This window comes from Triplophysa dalaica, chromosome 17 (assembly GCF_015846415.1).
Source record: "Triplophysa dalaica isolate WHDGS20190420 chromosome 17, ASM1584641v1, whole genome shotgun sequence".
NCBI classification, from domain to species: domain Eukaryota; kingdom Metazoa; phylum Chordata; class Actinopteri; order Cypriniformes; family Nemacheilidae; genus Triplophysa; species Triplophysa dalaica.
The window spans coordinates 21,548,067-21,572,243 of NC_079558.1; the positions used below are offsets into that span (position 1 = coordinate 21,548,067).

Sequence of the window (24,177 nt, forward strand, 5' to 3'; positions counted from 1 at the left end):
TCTTATTCTGTGACAATTTTTTTAGATAAAGCCATGTTGGTTTTTAAATGTGTACATTTTGGGACCTTTTTTAAAGGAAACAAAAAGTATTCTATCTATAAAATCGAATTATGGTTCTTTAAGTTTCTAAAACAAAGTTATTTTTCAGAATCAGAAGGTTCTTGACCGGTTCCAAAAATAACCATTTACAAATTTCAGGAAATGTTGATATTGTACATTTTCCATACATTTAGGGTCTTTGTCTTATTCTACCTCTAGAGAAAGAGATCTGTGACGCATAACCGTTTTGCTTTATGAAATGCAAAAACTTAGATGCTCAATATCTCAAAACTACTCTGAAGGCAGATAGCATCTTATGATTCTAAGGGAACTACTTGTTAAATGCTAATATCCATTTAATACAGTTAAAGTTCCTCATCATTTGCTCACACTCATGTAATTTCATACCTGTATAAATGACTTTGGTATATACCTTCAACTTTGTACTTTTTATATTTTCCTTTGTGTTGTATTTTTTAATAATAATTTGAGTTGACCTAACCTACGTTTCACGGCTGGTTGTATATTCGCTATATAACTGTGTTTGTGACGAATAAAAATCTTGAATCTTTGTGCTGATGAACACAGAGAATAAAGAATATTAGCAATTTTCGATTTTGTGACATCATCGACTGCCATAGTTGTAAAAGTTAAATGGTAATCAAAGGTGCCCCATTACTATTTGTGTTCAATAATGTGTAATTCTTCAAAATATATCACTTTGTGTTCAACAGAACAAAAACCTATACATTATATAAATTATATAAAAATTATAGTAGTGGATGATGTCTCAGAACTGAAAATAATAAACCTCGATGACGTATGCGATCGACAAATGCGACTCCCGGAAGACGCATCCGAATCCTGGCAAGGACGCGTTCGGCAGAAACGACTCATATGGTCACACTTTTATAACAGAAGAAAGAAAATTATACAGTTTTGATACAACCAGAGCGTGACCAAATAATGACAGAATTTTCATTTTTGAGTGAACTAGCCCTTTAACTTAACCCGAGCTTGATGTTTGGGGACTTTTATTTTGACTGTTGTGTGTCGCGCCATCTTGTGATTGACTTTGTCTTGTTATCGCTTTCTTCACTTTATTATCAGGATATTATTGTAAATGTTGCACTGATTTGGACGGATCCGTATATTATTCCCTTCACATTTCTGTCCGTCAGGATGATCCCGACAGAAGACGCGTCCGCGAGGAAGCGCGAGATCGAGGACAAACTCAAACAGGTGCGTCAAAAAGAGGAAAATACAAGAATAATATCAAGAGAAATCCCGTGATCTCAGATCGGATGTCATCTGTCATAAACATTGAAACACTGTTGCGGATCAGCTGTCTATAAGTCTCATGTATTGAGTTCAAAATGACACATAATTACATTGCAGCGGACGATCTGTCAGATTATATCACAGGCCTCAGATCAGTGACATAAACAAACGCCCTAAACGCTTCGAGCTCACGTCGCAGTGCATGTACGGGAAAAACGTGATAACATATAGGGATTAACATATACGTTTTAACAATTATAAGGTTTAACATAGGGTAAACATATACGTGAAAAAACAGGTGTTAACGTATAGTTGTTAACAGATAAGTATAAGTACTAAAGGAATAGTTCGCAAAAAATAAAAATTCTTTCATCATTTACTCGCCCTCTGATTGTTCCAAAACTGTTTACATTTCTTTGTTCTGATGAACACAAAAGAAGATATTTGGAAGAATGCCATAGAGTTTATTTTCCCTACTATGGCAGTAAATGTGGGATGAGATCTGATTGGTTACTGACATTCTTTCAATTATCTTCCTTTGTGTTCAGCAGAACAAAGACATTTATTAAGGTTTGGAACAACCCGAGGGTGAGTAAACTTTGACCGAATTTTCCTTTTTGGTCGAACTATGCTTCTTATCTAATGGTGACCCTATATGTTAATATATATTATTATTAAAGTTGCACAATCCACTGTAGATCTGTCTGTCATCCTTTGAAATTGCGCAAATTCTTTTCTGTCCATGTGTCCTTTTTAAAGATTGATTGTTCTAATATTAATAATAGTTTTAATGTAGCTTAAACTTTTCACTTTTCTCAAATCAAACTTTCTCTCTGTGTGTTTAATGTGACGGCTGTTGAATGTTTCTGATTTACAGGAACAGGAAACACTGTCTTTCATTCGTGAAAGTCTGGAGAAAAGTGACCAGCTGACTAATGGAATGGTGAGATATGATGCTTCATTTCAGTGTGTGTGTGTGTGTGTGTGTGTGTCTGTGTGTGTGTCCTTACCATTAATGAGATGAAGGGTTGTGTTGACTTTAGGGTTAAGAATATCTGTAACCCTGTGATTTGTCAATTGTTCCGAATCTGTTTGACTGGAGTGAAGCAGAACCTCTGTACGTCTGTGTTCTACAATAAATGTGTGTTATGTTCTGTACCGCCAAGTGTGGGTTGTTATGTAGTTCAACTGTGTTTGGATTTTTCAAAGGTGTCCATTCTGTCCTCGTTTGAGAGCCGTTTAATGCAGCTGGAGAACTCCATCATTCCAGTCCACAAACAAACAGAGAACCTGCAGAGACTTCAGGAGAACGTCGATAAAACTCTCTCCTGTCTGGATCACGTCATCAGCTACTACCACGTCGCCAAAGACACCGACAAGATCATCCGCGAGGGGTGAGTGGCAACCTGCCCTGGAACCAGATGCGATCGTTTGAAATCAAGTTCATTTTGATGTGTTGTTCTGTTTCAGGCCGGCGGGCCGTCTGAACGAGTATCTGGTCTGCATCGCCAAGATCCAGAAAGCCGTGGAGTATTTTCAGGACAACAATCCCGACAGCCCAGAACTCAACACAGTGGTACATTTCTCATCTTCTTCTCACAGATCTTTCACAGTTATTCCCCGTTTGCAGAGATTCCTTCAGTGCCGGCCGTTGTGTTGCAGAAAGCTCGCTTTGAGAAAGGGAAGGAGCTGCTGGAGGCGGAGTTTCGCAGCCTGCTGACGCGTTACAGTAAGCCTGTACCGCCCATTCTGATCCTGGATGCGATCGGAGGAGATGAGGACATTGAGGTGCAGGAAGACGTGACGCTAGAACACCTGCCCGAGGCCGTTCTGCAAGACATCATCTGCATCTCACTCTGGCTGGTGGAGTATGGACGGAACCAAGGTATGCACACACACATACACAAATAAAATGTTCAGAACCCGCCTCCTGTAACTGGAATCTCGTGTGTTTCTCTCCAGATTTCATGAACGTGTACTTTCAGGTCCGGTCCAGTCAGCTGGATCGCTCCATCAAGGGTTTGAAGGAGCACTTCCGTAAGAACAGCGCCACCACTGCCATCCATTCCCCCGCCGTACAGGCCAAACGCAAGGAGACGCCCACTAAAAAAGCCCCCAAACGACCAGGTCAGTGACCCCTGGCGTCACCACATCTCTGGGTTCCCCACGGTCTGATGACATCACTCCAAAGCTCATTTCTCCCTCACCCGTTGTGTGTTCATACTAACGTCTCCTCCCCTCTCTTCTCTCCTCTGTATCACCTGTGTTTAATGATGTCAGTCTACATCCCAGGTAAAGTGTTCATCGCTAGCGTGTTGATCGCTTGCTAACGTTTGCAGGGGGGCGGCGTCTTATCCAAACATTCACACACACATAGACATGCACAAAAACGTCTGAGATCATACATTAATGACATTTATAGCTCACACACACACACACACAGGTCAAAAAACAATAATTTTTATTGTATTCGCACAACAATGGGTGACCATTGTGTTAAAAAAACAAGTTAAATGAATCAATAAAACATTCATAATTTGCTTTAATAAATTCATTATTTTCATGGTTTAAATGCAAGTTTATTTAAGAAAGCATATCTTCAGCTTCATTATAAATCATGTATGAATGATCTGATTTTTATCGTCATTTAATAAAAAATCTCTGTATTATTAAACACACACACACGATGAACATGTCAGTAGAGATAGACAAGTTTTAGAAGAGCATGTTTTTGCATCACGGTTGAATCAAGAACTGATGCGTAGAGTTTTATTGATCTGTTTTACACGGGCGTCTGGTTGTGTTTCTGTTTTGTACGTGTGCTTCTGCGGTTGATATGTGGTGGGCAGTGAGAAAGGACACTGTATGATTTCCTCTAACTTAACCGATGAATGCATGAATACACACACAGTCTCACTGCACGTCTCTTCTGCCTCCACCAGGGGGCGCTGTGTCTGTTCTGCTCTCACTAACACATAAACTCACATCTGTCATTTTCACACAATCATGTTTGATACTAAAGAAAATATCTACTGCTTATTAATCTTTTATTAAAGGGGTCATATTATGAGTGATGTTAAATATGAGAGTGTGTAGCGTAAGAAAAACATACCGTGTGTTTTAAAGCTCAAAATGACCACCCCAGTGTAAAGCAGGAGGATTTGAAGCAAACGTGTTTTGATCGTCCACAAGTTTCTGCCATCTGAAAGTCGGTCTGTCCAGTCACAGAGCAGTAATAATTTGGAAGTAGAAAAGAAGTGATTTTTGCTAACCAATACAAAGAGTAAATGAGAGACTTTTACTTTGAAAGTGTTATGTGCCGTCTTTGAAATCTCCTTCTGAAAGAACATAGCAAACCAGCAACATAAAGCGACAGTTCACCCTAAAATGAAAATTCTGTCAGCATTCACTCACCCTCTTGTCGTTTCAAACCCTTATGACTTTCTTTCTTCCGCAGAACACAAAAGAAGATATTTTGAAGAATGTTGGTAACGGAACAGTTCCGGACAGTGCTAGTGAATGGGGTCCAGTTAACATTTTTCGAAATATATTATTTTGTGTTCTGCGGGACAAAAAAATGTCAATGGGAAGAGGTTAAGTACAGGATGACATAACTTTCATTTTTGGGTGAACTATCATTTTAAGTCGCATGATAGATTGAGAGAGAGAGAGGCTGGCGAATGGTTTTTCGAATAATTTTATTTGTTATACATTTCTGACAGGATCTCAGGAAAAATGAAATAATAAAAAAAGTGATATGACCCCTTTAAGACACATTAATTCCTTGCATATTTGACCATCTAACACACATCTCACTTCTTCTTCACTTGTGTACGTGTGTTTTATGTGGAGTAGACTTTAGAGTTTGATGTGAGCGTGTGATGTATTTCAGCATCTGTAGTGTTATAGACTGTATTAACACAACTGCTCATGCCGCAGTTGAAGAGCTGTGATGAATTAACTGCTTGTGTTTTTCTGATGTAATGTTTGTGACGTTTATATGCACTGTGTGTGTGAGCTGGGGTCGTGGTCTCGGTGGGTTTCTCCGGGTGGATTCTGCAGTGGTTCTGTGCTGTTGGGTGATCAGGGTTTTAGACGTCTCTCCTCTTTCTCTACGTCACGGTCTCTTCCTCTGTTTCTGAAATACCTGCATCTGTCCCCCCCTCTCTTTCTCTCTTCGGGTGTTGATGGGTGCAGGCACGATCCGTAAGGCTCAGAATCTGCTCAAACAATACTCTCAGCATGGCCTGGATGGAAAAAAGGGTTCTAACCTCACGCCTCTGGAAGGTAACGCACGCTGGCTTTCTGCTTCGTCACTCTTTTCCCCTTTGCCTGTGTTCATGAACTGCTGTCGGGTGAAACAGAAGCTTATGGGTCACAACAGTTTCAGCCTCAGCGGGGCGCCGCGAGATGGCCGTTGTGGTGGCAACTGCACAGAGAACAAACCGTTGTGACATCACTTTCCCCCATAAGTCTTTGCTTGGCTGGGTTCATTGACGCTATTAAAGCACCACTAACTTCCTGAAACACACACACTCAGCCGTAGCGCTCTGTGTGTGTGGGTGGGCGGGGTTTCTTTGCTTTGTGGGCGGGGCGAGCTTGTTGAATACTCCCTCTGTAACCTGGGGTGAGTGACCAGGGTCATGTGACTATATCCTAAACAATCAGGTTTCGATCATGACCTGCGTGGGGTTAAGCACCTGTCTGATGACAAGCATGCAGCGGTTGCAGGTGAGTCTCAAGTCAAAGATTAAAAATAGTTACAATAAGTTCAAACTGAATTCAAATACGCAGAGTCATTTATCTAGAGTTGATTATCAAGTAAATTCATGAAAATCATTTTTTAAAAATATAAAGAAAAAATGCAATTACTGCATGAATAATTCCCCCATTAAAAAACAGGAATGTATGTAATGTCAATAACATTTTTGGTCATTTAAAAAAACTTTACAACTCTAAAGAAAAATTGAAATAATAAACTTTAGAAATATGTATGTATTATGAATGACTTAATTTTCTTAACCCGTTGACAGATTGTTTTGTTTTGTTTTAAGCATAAACTTTTAATTATAAAAAATTTTAGAAACCAAAGCTTAATGTCTTAGATTTTCTTGGGAAGTAAAATTAGCTTTCTTGATTTAAAAAAGAGGAGATATTTCTCCTTGAGGATTAGACAAAAATATTAGGAATACATTTTTGCAGTGCAATTTTTATTTTTTATTGTAAACTAGTGATTTTCTCAGTAAGATCAGTATTTGGTCAAAAATCCTCACGTCTGGTTGTTGAAACGCATGTGTGTTTGTGTGTATCAGGGAAAGATGACGTGTTGGACGTTGAGATTGATTCATACATTCACTGCATCAGCGCTTTTGTGAAGCTGGCTCAGAGCGAGTACGTCTTACTGACGGAGATCATTCCAGAACATCACCAGAAGAAGACCTTCGACTCGCTCATACAGGTCAGAGCTCATCTTCTCTGAGTGTCTTTGCACCTTTTGCATGTTTTATGGATCGATAGAATTAAATCAGACACAAATATGAAACGCCCCTGAGTGCAAGATGATGTCATCAACATTCTTAACCTGTAGTTTTAAATGCGTACATCTGCTACGGGGGTCGAACTACACTCACCTACAGAAATAAAAACATTGGGTAAAAGTCTCAGAAGTTCAGCTCTGTTGGTTTGTTGTGTATTTTATGTGGTTTCAGGAGGCGTTGGATAATTTAATGTTGGAGGGCGATAACATCGTGTCAGCTGCACGCAGAGCCATCATGAGACACGATTATTCTGCCGTTCTCACCATCTTCCCCATCCTGAGACATCTCAAACAGACCAAGCCAGACTTTGACACCACACTACAGGTAGAGCGACTTTTCAGCTTGTAGTCACAGATGCTATACATTCAACATATATAAACTCACACTTGTCAAACCTGCTGAAAGATGGTCGGGATGGATGTTGTGATGTCATATCCTGTGTTGTTTGGCAGGGAACGGCCGCCAGCACCAAGAACAAACTCCCGGCACTCATCACCTCCATGGAGACCATCGGAGCTAAAGCGCTGGAGGAGTTTGCCGACAGCATTAAGGTACAACACAAGATCCTGGGTTCAAACTTCAGAGGCAGAGAAGTGATAAAACGACAATCTTTGATATCTAAAATCAAAAAATGTATAATGCAAAAGTATATGTTATAAATACCCGACCCTTAATTCCTCATGATGCGTTGACTATGTGTCCGTGACAAGGACAGTGATAGTTCACCCAAAAATACAATTTCTGTCATCATTTGTACCCCATCGTGTTGTTTAAGTCCTGTATCTGAGTTTTTCTTCAGTAGGAAACAAAAGAAGAAATTTTGAGAAATGTCTCAGTAGTTTTGTTTCTATACAATGGAAGTGAATGGGGTTCAGTGTTCTTCGGTTATTATCAACATTCTTCAAAATATCTTCTTTTGTGTTCTGCTGAAGAAATAAACTTGCACAGTGTGACATCATTTTCATTTATTAGTGTACTGTCACTTTTATGCAGTTGTGTTCAGGTGTCCGCATAATGTTGGTTATATAATGTTATAATGAAATATAATGTTTGTATTATTTTTTATTTTCATATGTATATGGCAGTAATATGTGTGTGTTGTGACGCTTAATTCCTCATTATGCGTAGACAATGTGACAGTTATTCTGGAATGATTTATGCTACATTAACGAAAAACGTTCCGTCCCAACAGAATGATCCAGATAAAGAGTACAACATGCCAAAAGATGGAACCGTACATGAGCTGACAAGCAATGTAAGATCACTTCATACGGTCTGAAAACAACTAAAAAATTGTTGTCAAATAGCCCCTAGGAAGAATTTACATGTGCTAACTGTACCAAACAACGTGAAGATCACTTCAATGAGTTCATACACATGTAAAAATCATGTCTTCAAATGGCGTTCATCTCTGAGCCGTTAGATAAATTGTGTGTTTGTGTCTGCAGGCCATTCTGTTCTTACAGCAGCTGTTGGATTTTCAGGAGACAGCCGGAGCGATGTTAGCCTCACAGGGTACGACTACATCCACATTACACACCTCTGTAATCTATGTCAAGTCCTGTGAACAAGTATTCATAAAGACAAATGATCCGTCATTATTCAGTATGAATCCATCATGCCTTGGGTGATGTCCAGATGAATATTTTATCACATTGAAACAAAGCCGATTCAAGATGTCCATCCTCACCTGTTGTCTCTTCTTCTCCTCTTTGACTGCCGTGTTGTGAATTTTTCTTGCTTGAAGTTGCATGAAGAAACTGTGCTGAGATCAGGCTTAGTGTTTTAAAACAAATTCAACTGCTTCTATGCAATTCTGTGCTGTTGCTGGTTTTGCTTAAAGGGACAGTTCACCCAAAAATGAAAATTCTGTCATCATTTAATCGCCTTGCTTCGAGCTGTTCCAAACCTGTGTAATATCTTTGTTCTGATGAATACCGAGAAAGATATTTGGAAGAATGTTTATAACCACACAGACAGAAGGAAAAAATACAATGGTAGTCAAAAGTGCCCCAGAACTGTTTGCTGTCATACATTCTTTAAAATATGTTCTTTTGTGTATTTTTTCCTACTATGGGAGTCATTGGTGGGCAAGATCTGTTTGGTTATAAGCATTCTTCCAAATATCTTTCTCTGTGTTCAACAGAACAAAGAAATGTATACAGATTTGGAACAACTCATAGGTGAGTAAATGATGGGTGAACTGTCCCTTTAAATCTTTTTCTGCCCTTATGCAGAAAGAACAGGTTTTGAACCCCGGCAGCTCTTTTTTTCATTGTTCTGTTATTTTGACTTTTTAAAAAAAATTGCTCATCCAAGTGGTTGAACTCGTGTTACTATGAGCTGTATTAATTCTACTTTTTTAAAGCCTTGCTGCCAGAATTTAGTTCCAGTTCTGTATTTTGCACTCTTGAAGCTCAAACAGGAGTGAAATCATTTAAACATTCTTATAATTACCTACACCCATGCATATGATGATGATCTTCAGGGTGTTGGATGAGTATTAAACCTGCTTTGTGTATTCAAACCCTTTCTGTATCGCAGGTGTGCATGTCACCTGCAGCCCCGCCCACATGTTCATAAACCCCGCCCACTCACCACAGCCCATGTCACTCTTTTAGCTGGCTGCCTATTAGATGTTCATCTCTTCACTAACAAAAACTGTTTTAACTTCTTGCCCTCTGCTTCTATTTCTCTTTCTCTCTCTCTCTTCTGCTTGGCTTCTGTCCTGTAGTTCTCGGGGACACTTACAATATTCCTTTAGACCCCCGAGGTAAGCGGCCATGTAGATGGATGCAGTTAGACTCTTAGCTGACGCTCATCTGTTTTTTTAAAGATGATGCATGTGTTATGCGTTAGTTATGTTCAAATACAAATGATCGTTCACATGCTCACGAACTGAATGTGTTTCATGAAGGTTTTGAATCTCACAGCGAGTGAAAACTGATTTGTGTTTCTTGTGTTTAGAGAGCAGTTCATCCGCCAGCAGCTACAGTTCAGAGTTCAGCCGAAAACTTCTGAGCACATATATCTGTAAGACGCACACACACACACATGCACAAATACACACGCAGCTGTCGAGTTATGTTCAATTCCCGCCTTTGACTATTGGTCATTAAAATCAGATGCAGAAATACAAATTCTGTCATCAATTCTTCCCCATCATGTTGTTTAAGTCCTGCATGCAAATCTTTCTTCAGTTGAACACAAAAGAAGATATTGTGAGAAATGTCTCAATTTAGTGTCCAATCAACAGACGTTAATGGGGTTCAGTGTTGTTTGGTTGCCAACATTCTCCAAGATATCTTCTTTTGTGTTGTGCAGAAGAAAGAAACTCACAAAGGTTTGACTTGAATTATTTTAAAAACTTGTATCAGTGTACTGTCCCTTTGATGCATTTGTGTTCGGGTGTCCGCATAATGTTGGTCATGTGTTCATGAAATAGAATGTTTGCATTGTTTTATAATTCGTTATTTTTCATTTGATATTTATATGGCAGTAATATGTGTGTGTTATGTTAACAGATAAAGTCCTGGGTAACCTTCAACTGAATTTGTCGAACAAAGCGAAAGTGTATGAAGATCCAGCGCTGCGAGCCGTCTTCCTTCATAACAACTACAATTACATCCTGAAGTCTCTGGAGAAGTGAGCGTCCTCGTGAAAACTCAATTCCAGTCTCAAAATACTTTTCACATTTCTGCGTCTTTCATGATTTTATGAAAACGTTTTACTGCTCCTCACTAGGACTCAAACATGGTCAAATCTTGTATTTTGCACATTTTTCTTTGAGGATTAGCTGTAGTGTTAGGGGTCAGTAAATATCACCAGCCCAATTTAAATCTCTGAAATGACTTTGTCTGTGTTGTACAGGTCTGAGCTGATTCAGTTGGTTGCTGTGACTCACAAGCGTGTGGAGAGTTCATACCGTGAGCTCATCGAGCAGGAGATTCAGAATTACCAGCGCAGGTACATTCACCTGCAGACGTCTGATCTCAAACACATCATGTGATTCATCACTTACTGACCTTGTGATCTTTATTCACACACAGCTGGTGTAAGGTCACAGAGCATCTGACAGAGAGAAATTTACCTGCGCTCATGCCTGGGACCAAGGTAAGAAGAGGACACACACACAACACACAAATGTTTTGTTTGGGTTGGCGTTAAATAATCCTCATCTACTTCTGACCTTTTGTTTAACAGCTTAAAGACAAGGAACGCCAAATCATCAAGGACAAATTCAAGGTATGACGGACATGTTTCAGGTCACATCAGTGTTTTAAAGCCGTATAAAATGACACGTTTGGAGGAAGCGACTTCTGAATGTCTTAAGTTTGTCTTGCACACAATCTTTTCTTTCAAATAAACGAACACCTGTAATGCTTCGTGAATGTCGTCGTTCAAAAGATTTTATGGAGAAATAGTATAAGAGTATCTGTCTGTGTGTGTTCAGGGCTTTAATGACGGTCTGGAGGAACTGTGTAAGATTCAGAAGGTCTGGGCCGTTCCTGATAAAGAACAACGTGATGCTATCAGACACGCTCAGAAGAGAGTCGTATCAGATGCGTATAAAGCCTTTCTGCAGCGGTGAGACACACAAACACACATTTATCTCCTAAGAATCCCTGCCATGCGGTTTCTTGTTAAATATCTTTATTTCTATTGTTGGAGAGTCTTTAAAGCAATATAGCTCAAGAAAGCACCACTCAAAGGTCTCCATCATTCAGTTTGTCCCTGTTTGTTTTTACAGATGCGCAAACATATCCTTCACCAAAAATCCAGAGAAATATCACAGATACACTCCAGAGCAGGTGGGCGACATGATCGACAAGCTATTTGACACCTCTGCCTAAGCCACGCCCACACCTTCACCATAGCAACAGACCTTCTGCTTCCAAGCACACTACCCAACTGGAAATGTATTGTTCCTGTTTTGTATGAGGACAATTATTTATGTATGTCTCTTTTTGAGGATGTGACGGATATAAATAAATATGAACGATTCTTCGAGTTTCCTGTCATTTGTCCCTGCGTTTCAGGAAACATCACAACACACTCTCAGAAATAAGATGTCACATCCTGCAAGATGATGTCATTAAGAAACAAGTTAACAAAGTAACACCAAGGATATAGAAGGAACCTATAAATTGATTAAAAAAAGTTACACTTGGGAGTAATGGTTTATCTTTCATCCATCACATGTGGATATGGCACATGTTTTGGGATTTTGTTTAAACTCCTGCCATATGATTGGCTGAATGTCTGGTTTTAAATTAATCCCTGTCTCTGAGTAAGATGCACATCACAATGAATCTGAAACTAAAAGTATTCAGAGCGGCAGAATGATTCGGCCTCAAAAAGTGACTTATGACTTTGAAAGAAAACAATGCATTTTCCAAAGAAACACTTTTCTGAAACGGATGTTGAATTGATCGCAGTGTGATGTTTGTCAAAGTCAAAAAAAGTCAAAGTCTGCTTTTTTGTCAATTCTGTCACCTGGCCTAAAGACTCCGCAGTCTCCTCCCTGATTGCAGCAGGCTGAAGAAGCAGTGTGTCGGGTGGGTGGGATCACTACCAATGCAGAGGGCTTTGCGGGTGAGACAGGGTTCCATAAATGACCTGGAGGGAGGGGAGAGAGACACCAATGATCTTCTCAGCTGCTCTCACTATGCGTTGGAGGGTCTTGGGCCAGGATGTGTTGCAGGCACCATACCACACAGTGATGCAGCCTGTCAGAATGCTCTCGATGGTGCCTCTGTAAAAGGTGCACATGATGGCGGCTGGGCCTTTTTGTGGTGCGGTGTTGTAAGTCCATGAGAGGCTCTCGTTGATGTGCAGCCCCAGGAACATGGTGCTGCTCACTCTCTCCACAGTCGCACCATTGACGGTCATAGGAACATGCTCAGAGTGTACTCTGCTGAAGTCAACAACAATCTCCTTCGTCTCCTTCACATTCAGAGAGAGATTGTTGACACTGCATCACCTGGCCATGTGGCTCCTGTAGTTGGTCTCATCTCTGTTGCTCATGAGACCCACCTCAGTCGTGTTGTCCGCAAACTTGATGAAGAGGTTGGAGTCATGTGACGGTGTGCAGTCGTGGGTCAGCAGGGTGAAGAGAAGGGGGCTAAGCACACGTCCTTGGGCGATCCCCTTGTTCAGTGGGATGGAACTGGTCTCCCCGTCAGTAAATCGGACAGCCAGTTGCACAGCGAAGCGCTTAGTCCCAGCAGGACCAATTTATGAGTGAGCTGTTAAGGGGTGATTGTGTTAAATGCTGAACTGAAGTCTATGAACAGCTTTCAGGTGTAAAAGTATTTTTTGTCCAGATGAGTGAGTGCAGTGGGGAAGGCAGTGGTGATGGCATCATCGGTCAAGTGCTTGGACCAATAGGCAAATTGTATGGGGTCCAGGGAGGGGGAGGACAGATTTGAATGACTAACGGTTCAAAGCACTTCATGACAATAGGAGTTAGCTCAACCTGACTGTAGTCATGGAAGCAGGATGGAGATAACTTCTTTGAAACTGGAATGATGGTGGTAGCTTTGAAGCATGTGGGGACAACAGCCTGTTTACATTCTGTGTGTTTTGCAGGTGTCAGGGATGATTAATAGTGTTCCGGTTCCGTCAGATGGGTGTGGTGTCTGTTTTCTCCCACATCACATTTAACATTAATCACTGACCTACAAACTCACATTCTTTTCTGCATTGATTTCTCTATAATGGGTCTATCGTTCACTTTATCGAGCTCTCAAACTCATACAGACTGAGTCATTTTTCCTTAAACCAAGACCCAGGGGATTTCTTAACACAATCTAATTCACTTTAAGTGTGTCCGTGTGCACAGCTGAGTATTTCAGAATGTGAAGGCGTGAAATGGATTTGGTTCTCTGCCCTCTTCTTCAGTTTGGGTGTTTTGCAGAAGATGTGCCTGTGCCCGGAATGAAGGCTCGCTGCCTCCGTAATACTTCCGAAAATCAAAATGGGGAAATTCTAAGAATGTTGGGTGAAGTGGTGTGTTTGTCCCACCAGCCCCACAAACCTCTTTCAGCCAATCACAGGAGACTCACATGGTTTATATAGGGAGTGTTGAGCTCTATCAGAATTAAATAGAAGACACACAAACACGGTGAAAGCGTTTACCTGCCCGATCTGTACATCAGGTGAGCTGGTTTCTGACTACTGATTTTCTTCTTCATAGTGAGATAATGATTTTGGTTAAAGCAAGCAAAGCAAATGAATGTAATGTCTTGACATGTGAGGCAGAGACCTGACATTATACACGCTTCTTTAAACCTCTTTTAAATGACAAGCTCCTTATACTTGAATCATGATTTTTATGCGGTTTTCATATTATTTCAGAGACTAGATGGTATATCCATGAATGTATTTTAGTCAAAAAAAAAATTAATTGCATCTTTATTAAAGTCCTGATTTGGATAAGTGTTGTCATCTGTCAGTGATTCATTTATGCATTGTAATCATTTTAGGAAATATAAAATCGAATAACTGAAAGAGGGGGAGAGAGAGAAAGAGAGATGGCCAGATTCTTTATGTTGAGTTTGATTCTTGTTCTGTCAGCGATCACAGTCTGTGTAAGTATTTTATTCATTCATTTTTAACTTGGAGATCTGATGGAATAGTATAAAGATTATATAAAACTCTCATTTGTAAGTCACTTTGAATAAAATAATCTGATAAATAAATAAAAGTAATTCCTTGAAATAATGACTTTATTTTGTCCTGCAGAGAGCACAAAACATTCATCATGGACATCACCACCCAAAATCAGGTACAGAAACTTTAACACACTCTCAGTTGATGAATTTTAGTTTAAACTTAGTCTAGGATGTTTCTTTTAAGGAAAAATGTGGATTTTTTTGAATATGCAAACGTGAGCTCAGTTTGACACATTGACATCTCCTCTCAAACTCTCATGACAGACACATTTTCTCAGTAAAAATATCTGAGATATGGGATCTTATTTCTGATTGTTCTCTCTTATTTGATTTTCTCTCCAATCCGGTTCTGTTCAGTTTCTGCAGATGTTTGGTGTCTGAACGGAGGACGTTCTGTGTCTTTATGGTCAGGTTTGAAATTCTGTCTCTGTCCTGATGGTTATAGGGGCTCCAGCTGTGAGAAAGGCACGTGTTGTTAATGTTAGTTTGTTGTCATTTATTATCTGTCGTTTGTGTTCATGTTTTTATTCTGTTGATGTTCAGTGTTAGAAGATTCTGCCTCTTGCTTTGATGGAAACTCCTTGTACTTGGGCTCAGTGTCTCAGTCGGAGAGAGGGCGAGAATGTCTGCCGTGGGATTCAAAACATTTGCATGCGATCAGAAGAGCTGATGGAGATCTTAACCTGAGACCACACAACAAATGCAGGCAAGTCTAACACTGAAGACTAAAGTTCAAATCACACAAAAGAAAAGAAAAAAAACGAACTTGACAGGATCTTTCATTACTCCTACACAAACGCGGTTTGTTTGGATCTACTGTACAACATTTTGAATAGGACAAGAAAAACGTTAGGGTCTTCTTTATATGATCAAGTCCAGACCTGAACATCCAAACACAGCTGCTGAAATGGTTTCAGGAGGTGTTAGTGGCGTTCATGCAGATCTGAATTCCTTCATAAAGGATGCATTCATTTTTTAAATCGTCTTGGAAACTTGCATAACATATTTGATTCATTCCAACAGAAACCAAGACCGTGGCTCTAAACCCTGGTGCTACGTCCAGACACGATATGGAATTATAAAAGAAGTTTGTGACATTCCTCAATGTACTAACCACGGTACTGAATTCTGTCTTTGCAGTTATATTATCTGTATTCATGTTGCGCAATTTGACAAATTAAATGTGTTTGTTTATATTGACAGGTTCTGATCTCTCTCCCATCAGACCAATTACAATATACCTCTATATAATGAAGCACATGATTTTAAAACTTCTTAACATTCATTTAAATATTGGAGAGTAAAATGTTTTGTACTGTAAACTAGAATTAGTGTTATTGTAAAAACAGAAGTAGCCATACTTTAAGCTTTATTTGAATTTAGTTATTAAGTATAGGATACTTAATATTTCTCAAGCATGATTATAATTGGCCCACTTTTTCGTCTATGAAAGTGTGCTTATAGAAGTGTGTAAAGTTTCTGAGGAGTACACAAAGTATATTTCTGAGAAGCTAAGTTATTATACTTTAAAACTATTTAACATTTTGTTAATTCAAATCAATTTAAATTTTGGCCCATTTAGGGCTATTCAACAATTAATCGTGATTTATTTTATTCAGAAAAATGTGTTCATACTTATACATGTCTTTCTACTGTGCATATTTATTTAGTATTTATAAAGACAAACACGTATATATATATATATTTAAGAAAATTATAAAATATAAATATAAATATAATACATATTAGGCCTGTCAAACGATTAATAACAATTAATCAAATCCAGAATAAAGGTTTTTGTTTACATAAAATATATCTGTCTGCTGTGCATATTAATTTTGTATTTATGAAGACAAAACATAAACATACTTGTCGGAAATATTTAGGAAATATTTAAATGTATTAATTTATGTTTACCAAATATTTAAATTCTGAAATATATGCATTTATGTTTATATGTTCAAAAATGCAAAATGAATATGCACATTACACCAACATATATTATTTAAACACAAACTTTTTTTCTGGATGGGAGTGATCACGGTGAATCGTTGAACAGCCCTAGGCCCAAGTATTATTTGAAATACTTTAAAACAACAAAAGTACATAATAAAAAAACTTTAAAAAAAATACTAAGTATTAAAAAAGTTAAAAACACTGAAAAAAAGCTTCAAACATGTAGATAAAAATACTTTTTATTTTTAAAAGTAGATAAAAATAATAGATAAAAGTAGATAAAAGTATGTTTTATTTTTAAAGTAGAATTTTTTATAGTTTTTGTTTAAAAGAAATAAGTCATAAACACACTTAAATAAACCTTCTGTATTTCCTGCCATGTGATTGACAGGTGTCATTTAAATATTTTTAGATTTGCAGTGCGGCATGAAGGAGGAACGCATCATGAAGGTTGTGGGCGGGGCTTTGAGTACAGTACAGCGACACCCCTGGATGGCTGCGGTGTTCATGCAGAGGTCTCCAAGTCAGACTCAAGTGTTCATGTGTGGCGGGAGTCTCATCTCACCCTGCTGGGTCCTAACGGCCGCACACTGCTTTCCTCGTGGGTCAGTACACAAACACCTGATGGACGCATGTGCCTGTGTGTGTGTGTTTACACATTTATCTTCTTGTGTGTGTTTGCAGCTCTCAAATGAATAAGAATCACCTGTCAGTGTTTCTAGGGAAGAACGCAATAAATGAGACGGACCTGAACAGAGAGCAGAAGTTCAGAGTCTCTGAGGTCATCATCCACGAGAACTTTGACAACACAGACGGGAACTTCAACAATGACATCGGTAAACAAAAGACACACGTTTAAATTACACTAATGTATAAAAAACAATGCAAACCTGTTAAAAAACAGAATATACTGGTTTGGTGTGTTTTGATGCTGGTTTGCTGGTTTGTGCTGGTTTATGCTGGTTTAAACTGGTCATGTGCTGGGTCAAACCAGCATAAAAACATACCTAACCCAGCATATGCTGTTTTATTCTACAGGGATGAAACTATAATAGTATCTTTGGGTCTTACACTCCATATAATAATTTTGCAATGGTTTTAATGGGGTTTGTAATGGAAACCATTAAGAATGTTCCACGTGAAGCATACTTTCAAAAACATTTGTGTGTTTTTAGCGTTGTTAAAGATTCAGAGTTCTAATGGTGAATGTGCTCGAGAGTCCCGCTCGGTGAAGACGGTTTGCATCCCTGATCCTGAACTCTCGCTCGATGACGGGACGTCTTGTGATGTCACCGGATACGGCAAAGAGAGAGAAGGTACAGCAGTGTGTGTGATGCGTGTGATTTCTGTTCCCACAAGTGAAGAGCTTTATAACACGAGTGTATGGTGTGTCGTGCAGGGTCGTGGCATTACTCTCGCTATCTCAGAGAGGCAAAGGTGGATGTGTTGTTACATGGTTTGTGCTCCAGTAAAACATACTATGGCAACATGATGACAGACAACATGCTGTGTGCCGGGAGTAAAGACTGGAGCACTGACACCTGTAAGGTGAGAAAAACACAAAAAACACCTTGATTGTTTCTTCATGCATTAGGTAATATAAGCAAAATTTTTAAAACTTCAACTAAACCATGAAATGACGACAAGCTTCCCAAAATAATATGATGTTAAGTTGAATGTAAATATCTGTGTATATCTCATTTCATAGCCAATTTATTATTTTAGTGTCTCATAAGTGACCTCAAATGAATGATTGCTGATCTCTATTCACTAATCTGATGTTTTGATGTTTTTCAGGGTGACTCCGGTGGGCCGCTGGTGTGTGCGGTCGGTGGTCGTGCGTTTCAGTTTGGTGTGGTGAGCTGGGGTGAGGGATGTTCTAGAAAGCTCCGTCCTGGCGTTTATACAAAAGTGAGCAACTACTACCGCTGGATTCAGGAGAAAACCTCCTCCATGAAATAACATGTTCTCATTCACACACACACCTGTACCTGACGCTGGTTGTCTGCACGAGAACATTCCCAAAGACACCAGTTTACAGTTCAGAGCATTTACAATCCATAAACTACAAAACACAACTACTGTAATCCAGGACCAAATGTGTGTAAGCAGGTCACTGGAGTTCAAATTTACAGTAACACTTTTGATTTTTGTTGTTTTGTTATTTTATAACTTTGTAGGCTTTGATGGTGATGATTGTTGACTTACAAAACAGAAATGCTGATTGATCTGTCAGTCATTTGGTCGTTTTGAGATTATGGCCGATAAACTGTGTTGACCAGTGTGTTTTTTCCACACAGACAAACCTGTTTATAGCAAACATGGATAACTATTTGTGTTAATTTTGGGCGTTGTAATAAATATTAGGGCGGTTTCCCAGACAGGGTTTAAAACTACACTGTAAAACTGTGCTGTAATATTACAACAGATTTCCAATTATTTACTGTAGATTTGATGAATACTCAGTATTTTCCTATTAATACTGCTTTTTTTTTGTCAAACTTTACTTTAATCAGAATTAAAACACTTTGACTTTTGATATTCAAAGTGAGCAAGAAGAGACTGGTCTCATCGCTGGCATTACACTGCAAAAATGGCATTCTCCCTAAGCATTTTTGTTTTGGTTTCTAGTAAAAATAATTAAAACTTGATGATGCATTTACATATCAAGAAAAATAACCCAAGCTATTTTGTATTGTTTAATAAAAGAAAATATAAGAACTAGGCAAGTTTGTTTTAAACAAAATTGAATTAAATTACTGGCAAACCTGCCGCAAAACTACAGCAAAGCTGTAAATGTAAGAGGATCGAATACAACTTACACTGACATATCTTAAAAATATATCGGTGTGATAGTGTTGTGTCAAGATACAAACCGGTAATGTTTTAGTTTTTGTAAACTATGTTTTTTTAATTGACTTAAATATCCTATATAAATAAAGTCCTTAAAAAACAACTTCTCTTAAAGAAATTATTGAGTTAATATATCTAGTTAGCAGGAGGTAGTTCTAAGAAAATATTAAATAATAAGTGTGATTTACACACACACAATACACAAGCCATGTATATATCTTCACATTACACAAACACATTTTATGTATTTTTTTTTAATTAACAGTATATTCCTGCTTTTTTATTAAGTGTCATCTGTGTCTGTCTAAGGTTTTAGTGACTGTATGTTGTGTTTATTTTACACAAAACTGCTGAGAGAGAGAGAGAGAGACTCACACAGGATCATAAGAACAGCTGTGAATGTAATTCAGTGCAGCTGCTGAAAGGAAAGGCCACGTAACATCCCACTGATCACGTGATCATCAGAGAGGTGATGTCATCACTTCACCAGTGATCACTTCAGCAATGATGTCACTCATTCATTTTAGAACTGTTACTGAATCGCTTTGAAATTACTAATGAAAATGTTCACAGATGCTCTATTGCTTATAGGGCTTCCGGTAAAAAATGTATATACTTGCATGTTACTATAAGATTCATTGTTACAGTACATAACTATTGTGATGTATGTTATTAAACGGTTGATGATTATAAATCCAGATCTGTTTGTATCATTTGTCTTCTTATTTTAATCTTATGAAGCGCTGATCTCCTCTCTTTGTGACTGGGTGCAGTATCATATTCGACCGCTAGATGTCATTGTGTGTAGAGAACACAGGGCCTGACTTCACCTCTAGTACACATCGACTGACACACACTGCATACTTTACACTGAATACTTCACACTGAATACTTTACACTGATACACACACTAGGTTGTGTTGTCGACTCTTAGGTAACAGAAGTGATAATTTTTTAAACATGACAGACGTCAATATTGTGATTGGTTAGGTTTTTAAAGCAGTTCCTGTTCTCAGTTTGTACTAAACCAACCACATTCAAGAACGTGAAACACAACGTTTAAGAACTGAAGTTTGTTTCATAGAAAGCACAAATAAAGATCCTTGTAAAGACTTGTTGTTCCACAAACACGTTCGGTCTCTGGGGTCTGACACACGGGTGTGTTTTCTATTTGCATCAACTTCCTTAATTCTTTCTTTTCGGACTCTTCCATATTAGGTCATGAAGCCTGAGGGTCTCTGCTCAGATGTTTGGAGAATTCTTGGGCTGTTTGAGGCGTTTGTTGGTCCAAAACAGCCTGAGTTAGTGATTTGTTACTAAAATAAGTGACTTCATCAGCCCGTACAGTTTTTATGATCCGGCCTATTAAAAATAACTTGAATTCATCCAGAAACTTGAATCCTGCATGTTTTCTATGAATATTCATGTTACAATACTTCTGTTGTTGCTCGGATCACATTTGACGGACGTTCATCCCAAACTTCCAGTTCATTCAAGTCATGATCGGTGCGTTTCCTGAGAATCTAACGGCATTAGTATGAATTAGGGTGCAGTTAAGTATGACTGTTATTGACGTGAAAGAATAATGTCAATTATTTGTCTTTTTTTCTAGGTGTTAGATGATCATGTTAATCAAAGTAAACGTGTGAAAGAAATGTTAAAGAATGCGGAGCAGGATTCCAGTCTTGTGCCCGCTGGCACTCTGAACTTTCCCTCTAGAACACCAGAACCAAGTTTCCTTTTTAGGGCATGAGAATGCATGACGTAATTTGGGAAGAGTTTACTGCTGTCGCAAACCAGACACAGTGAGGGGCGGAGCTTGCATGCACGAGCGACGTAGGTCTTAACCAATCGCGTTCAAGGGCGTGCCCGTTGCTTTTGCTTGATTGGTGAATCAAGCAGACGTCATCAGAGAGCTTTGTGTGGTGTGCGATCGGCCCAGTGTTGGGACTTCTTATTCATTTGAGCGAATCGGTTCTTTTGAACTGTTCATTTAATTGAATCAGTTTTAAAACATGTATTGGTCACTTTGTTTATCCAATCTTATTTCGTGACTGACTTTTCTTTTTGTTTTAAAGATGCTTTATTTGGTTTGTTTGACAATTCAAAAGAAATTACTAGAGATTTTTTCATAATTCATTTATGTCTATGTTTGCTAAATTTCACATTCATAAACAAAAGTTTACTGGCTCGAAACCTCTATGTTCTTTGTTCATAGTTGACTTGGATGAATATGTGGAAACTATCAGAAGTTCTACTTATTTGAAAGCTATATCTATCTCATTTTAAGATGTAATTTTATTACCTTATTCATTTATTAACCCTGTCAAGTCTGTATGATTTAATTTATCTATTTTATTTTTATTATTTTTTATTGTGGTTAATTATAAGTGTAATACTTGAAAATGAATAATACAAAATAAAGATCTTTTTTTTACTGTGGTTAATTATGAGTTTAAAACTTGAAAATGAATAATAGAAAATAAAATAATAAAAAACTTTGCGTCATCACCTACTCTTGGTTGAAAAAAAGTCAACCAACAAAACCATCAACATCAGAAATTCAAAGAGATTTGACGGTAAAATGAATTATATACATTGAAACTAGTCTAGAATGGTCTTTGAGGGTCTCTACCGGTTATGATGGGGTCTTTTAGCAGTGCCATTAAATCCCACTAGAATGAAGTCCAAAATCATAGAGCACAAAGTAATTATTATTATGTTTTTACTGGTAATGGAAACCATTTTAATTTCAAATTGTTTATTTCAGCAGTGTTGAATCAGTTGGTTTGATTTGACTCAAAAACACGACTCGACTCACATGAACGATTCCTCGGCGAATCGGAGGTTACCACACTAGTGGCTTGCTTCCCACGATAGTTGTGTGAAGTGGGAGTCGGTGTGTTCGCGGAGTTACGGAGACGAGAGCGCGTTTGGAAACGGGGGACTTTGGATACAGATAGGCGTTTTTCTCTTCAGAGCGAATCATCTGAAGGTATCATCATGCCGGTGTTTCACACCAAAACGATAGAGAGTATTTTGGAGCCCGTGGCTCAGCAGATCTCTCATCTGGTGATCATGCACGAAGAGGGAGAGGTGGACGGTAAAGCCATCCCGGATCTCACCGCGCCCGTGGCCGCCGTGCAGGCGGCTGTCAGCAACCTGGTCCGGGTAAGTCCTTTCACAGCACACAGAACCGAACATATACTAAAGTTGTATGTGTGCACAACTAAAGTTGTTTAAACGCAATGACTGGATACAAAGTATCTCGCGGACATTGTTGAGTGTTACAATGTATCCGCGAAAGTTTCCTGGAGTGTCTTTGATCCGCCTTTTCCTCCTGGAGTCCAGCTCGCCCTGCCCACTGTGCCACGCCAGGATCTGAGATCTGCCTTAGTGATCAAGAGAAATAACTCATTTAGTCTTTACTGGCCAGTACTCTAGCTGATGTTGTACACCAAGTGTTTATTAGATGTCTAGTGTACAGTGAGTTTAAGAGACTCAAGGGCATAATGGTGATAGTTCATGAATCAAACCTTGTGGGGTCGAAACCAAAACCTTCACACAGGGAGACGATATAAGATAGAGTTACTGAACAAGAACACACTGCATTGTTGTGAAGTATAAAGATGTTTGATGTCTGCCCATGTGAGCAAACACCGTAGTAGCTTTTTTACTATAGTAAAATCTTAGATACTGTACTGTAGTGTGTTCAAACCATACTATAGTAACTATTATACTACAGTTAATGTTAGTACGTGTATAGCCTAATTTGGTGTTTTACTTGTTCATTCATGAATGGCACAGTGAGAAATAAGCTCTTCAGATGATCCTCCGTATTGTCAAATAATGCTGATCATGTCAAAATAGGTGACACATGACCACACGTTTCCTGAATGCTCCCAAACTACAATAAATCTGATCTCCGTTCGGCCTGTAACGTGTCTGAGATCCTGCACATGTTATAACAGAGGGCGGAAGTGATCTGTAAAGGAGAGATACTCTAGGAGAGCATCTATCAGCTGTCTCACAGCGTCTGTGGTTATTTAAAACAGAAGCAAAACCTCCAGAAGCCTGTCAATTCATGACCAGCCCTTCTGTTCTGTTGTTATTTTTAGCAATGGCCCAAAATTAACTTCAGACGCTGTGCATGAGACTCAAGTCTGTGTAATTTGAAATGAATAACGTGTCATTGACTCACAGCGAAGATACTGAACAATTTCAGATCAAAACTGGGTTTAGTAGTTGAACGGCGTCGAGCAAGTTCAGGGTTAAAGTTTGATGGATTCGCATTGAATTTGAGCTCAGATTGAGGTTTATTTGAGTTTATGTGTCTAAAGGTTGATGTGGCTCCACCCAGAGCAACCGTTTCCTCCGCAAAGCCACTTCAGACATTGTTATTGTGCCACAGATCACTCAACCGTTCTGGTTTCTCATGTTTATCGTGCGTTTATCTAACATTTTCAGAGCCTATGCTTAGAGAGGCAACATATCGAGCTCAGCAGACTATTGAAATGTTTATTCTCATCTCTAACACTTCAATCGCCGTTTCCTCTTTTGACCTTCTTAAATTTGCTCCTAATTCCTCTATTGATTTATTTGAAATTAAGGGTGTAACGATACGCTCGACTCATTATTCAATACCATGCGATTACAATTGCATACTATTAAAGAAAATGAAACTGACAGATTTGTACCCCAAAACATTAACAATTTTTAGTAACATTTGTTATTTTGGTAAAGAATTGACAATATTCAAGGTTTCATTCATTCTTAATGTTTTTGTATTGCGATACACAATACTTTGACTCATTAACATGAATCTCTTGATTCAG

The 24,177-nt window shown here is 38.7% G+C and overlaps 3 protein-coding genes across 15 annotated transcripts in view; all 3 read left to right on the top strand.

The window, feature by feature from the left end:
* Positions 1 to 967: 967 nt before the first annotated feature.
* Positions 968 to 11,867, top strand: exoc7 (exocyst complex component 7). Of its 13 annotated transcripts, XM_056770960.1 has the most exons (22): positions 968 to 1,281; positions 2,198 to 2,263; positions 2,530 to 2,714; positions 2,791 to 2,896; positions 2,983 to 3,205; positions 3,283 to 3,447; positions 3,601 to 3,612; positions 5,518 to 5,607; positions 5,989 to 6,051; positions 6,633 to 6,778; positions 7,029 to 7,181; positions 7,310 to 7,408; positions 8,050 to 8,112; positions 8,306 to 8,372; positions 9,592 to 9,630; positions 9,825 to 9,890; positions 10,382 to 10,502; positions 10,728 to 10,823; positions 10,907 to 10,970; positions 11,061 to 11,102; positions 11,311 to 11,444; positions 11,608 to 11,867. In XM_056770960.1, the coding sequence occupies exons 1-22, from the start codon at positions 1,060 to 1,062 to the stop codon at positions 11,708 to 11,710; spliced, it is 2,325 nt and encodes a 774-aa protein (XP_056626938.1). In that variant the 5' UTR covers positions 968 to 1,059; the 3' UTR covers positions 11,711 to 11,867. The 13 variants fall into 13 exon arrangements, with proteins under 13 accessions (XP_056626938.1, XP_056626939.1, XP_056626942.1 ...); XM_056770961.1 differs by lacking the exon at positions 3,601 to 3,612 and having other exon boundaries at positions 969 to 1,281; XM_056770964.1 differs by lacking the exon at positions 5,989 to 6,051 and having other exon boundaries at positions 970 to 1,281.
* A 1,448-nt stretch (positions 11,868 to 13,315) lies between these two features.
* Positions 13,316 to 19,988, top strand: plaub (plasminogen activator, urokinase b). Its single transcript, XM_056770994.1, has 11 exons — positions 13,316 to 14,017; positions 14,345 to 14,449; positions 14,604 to 14,646; positions 14,891 to 14,998; positions 15,077 to 15,239; positions 15,557 to 15,651; positions 16,902 to 17,094; positions 17,174 to 17,325; positions 17,665 to 17,805; positions 17,889 to 18,037; positions 18,287 to 19,988. The coding sequence occupies exons 2-11, from the start codon at positions 14,393 to 14,395 to the stop codon at positions 18,449 to 18,451; spliced, it is 1,266 nt and encodes a 421-aa protein (XP_056626972.1). The 5' UTR covers positions 13,316 to 14,017; positions 14,345 to 14,392; the 3' UTR covers positions 18,452 to 19,988.
* A 2,232-nt stretch (positions 19,989 to 22,220) lies between these two features.
* The window catches only part of vclb (vinculin b), a 17,625-nt gene continuing 15,668 nt past the window's right edge, over positions 22,221 to 24,177 (top strand). The window contains exon 1 of the mRNA XM_056771752.1: positions 22,221 to 22,513. Within this exon, the coding sequence (XP_056627730.1) occupies positions 22,346 to 22,513 (168 nt within the window). The 5' untranslated portion in view covers positions 22,221 to 22,345. The remainder of the gene's footprint in view (positions 22,514 to 24,177) is intronic.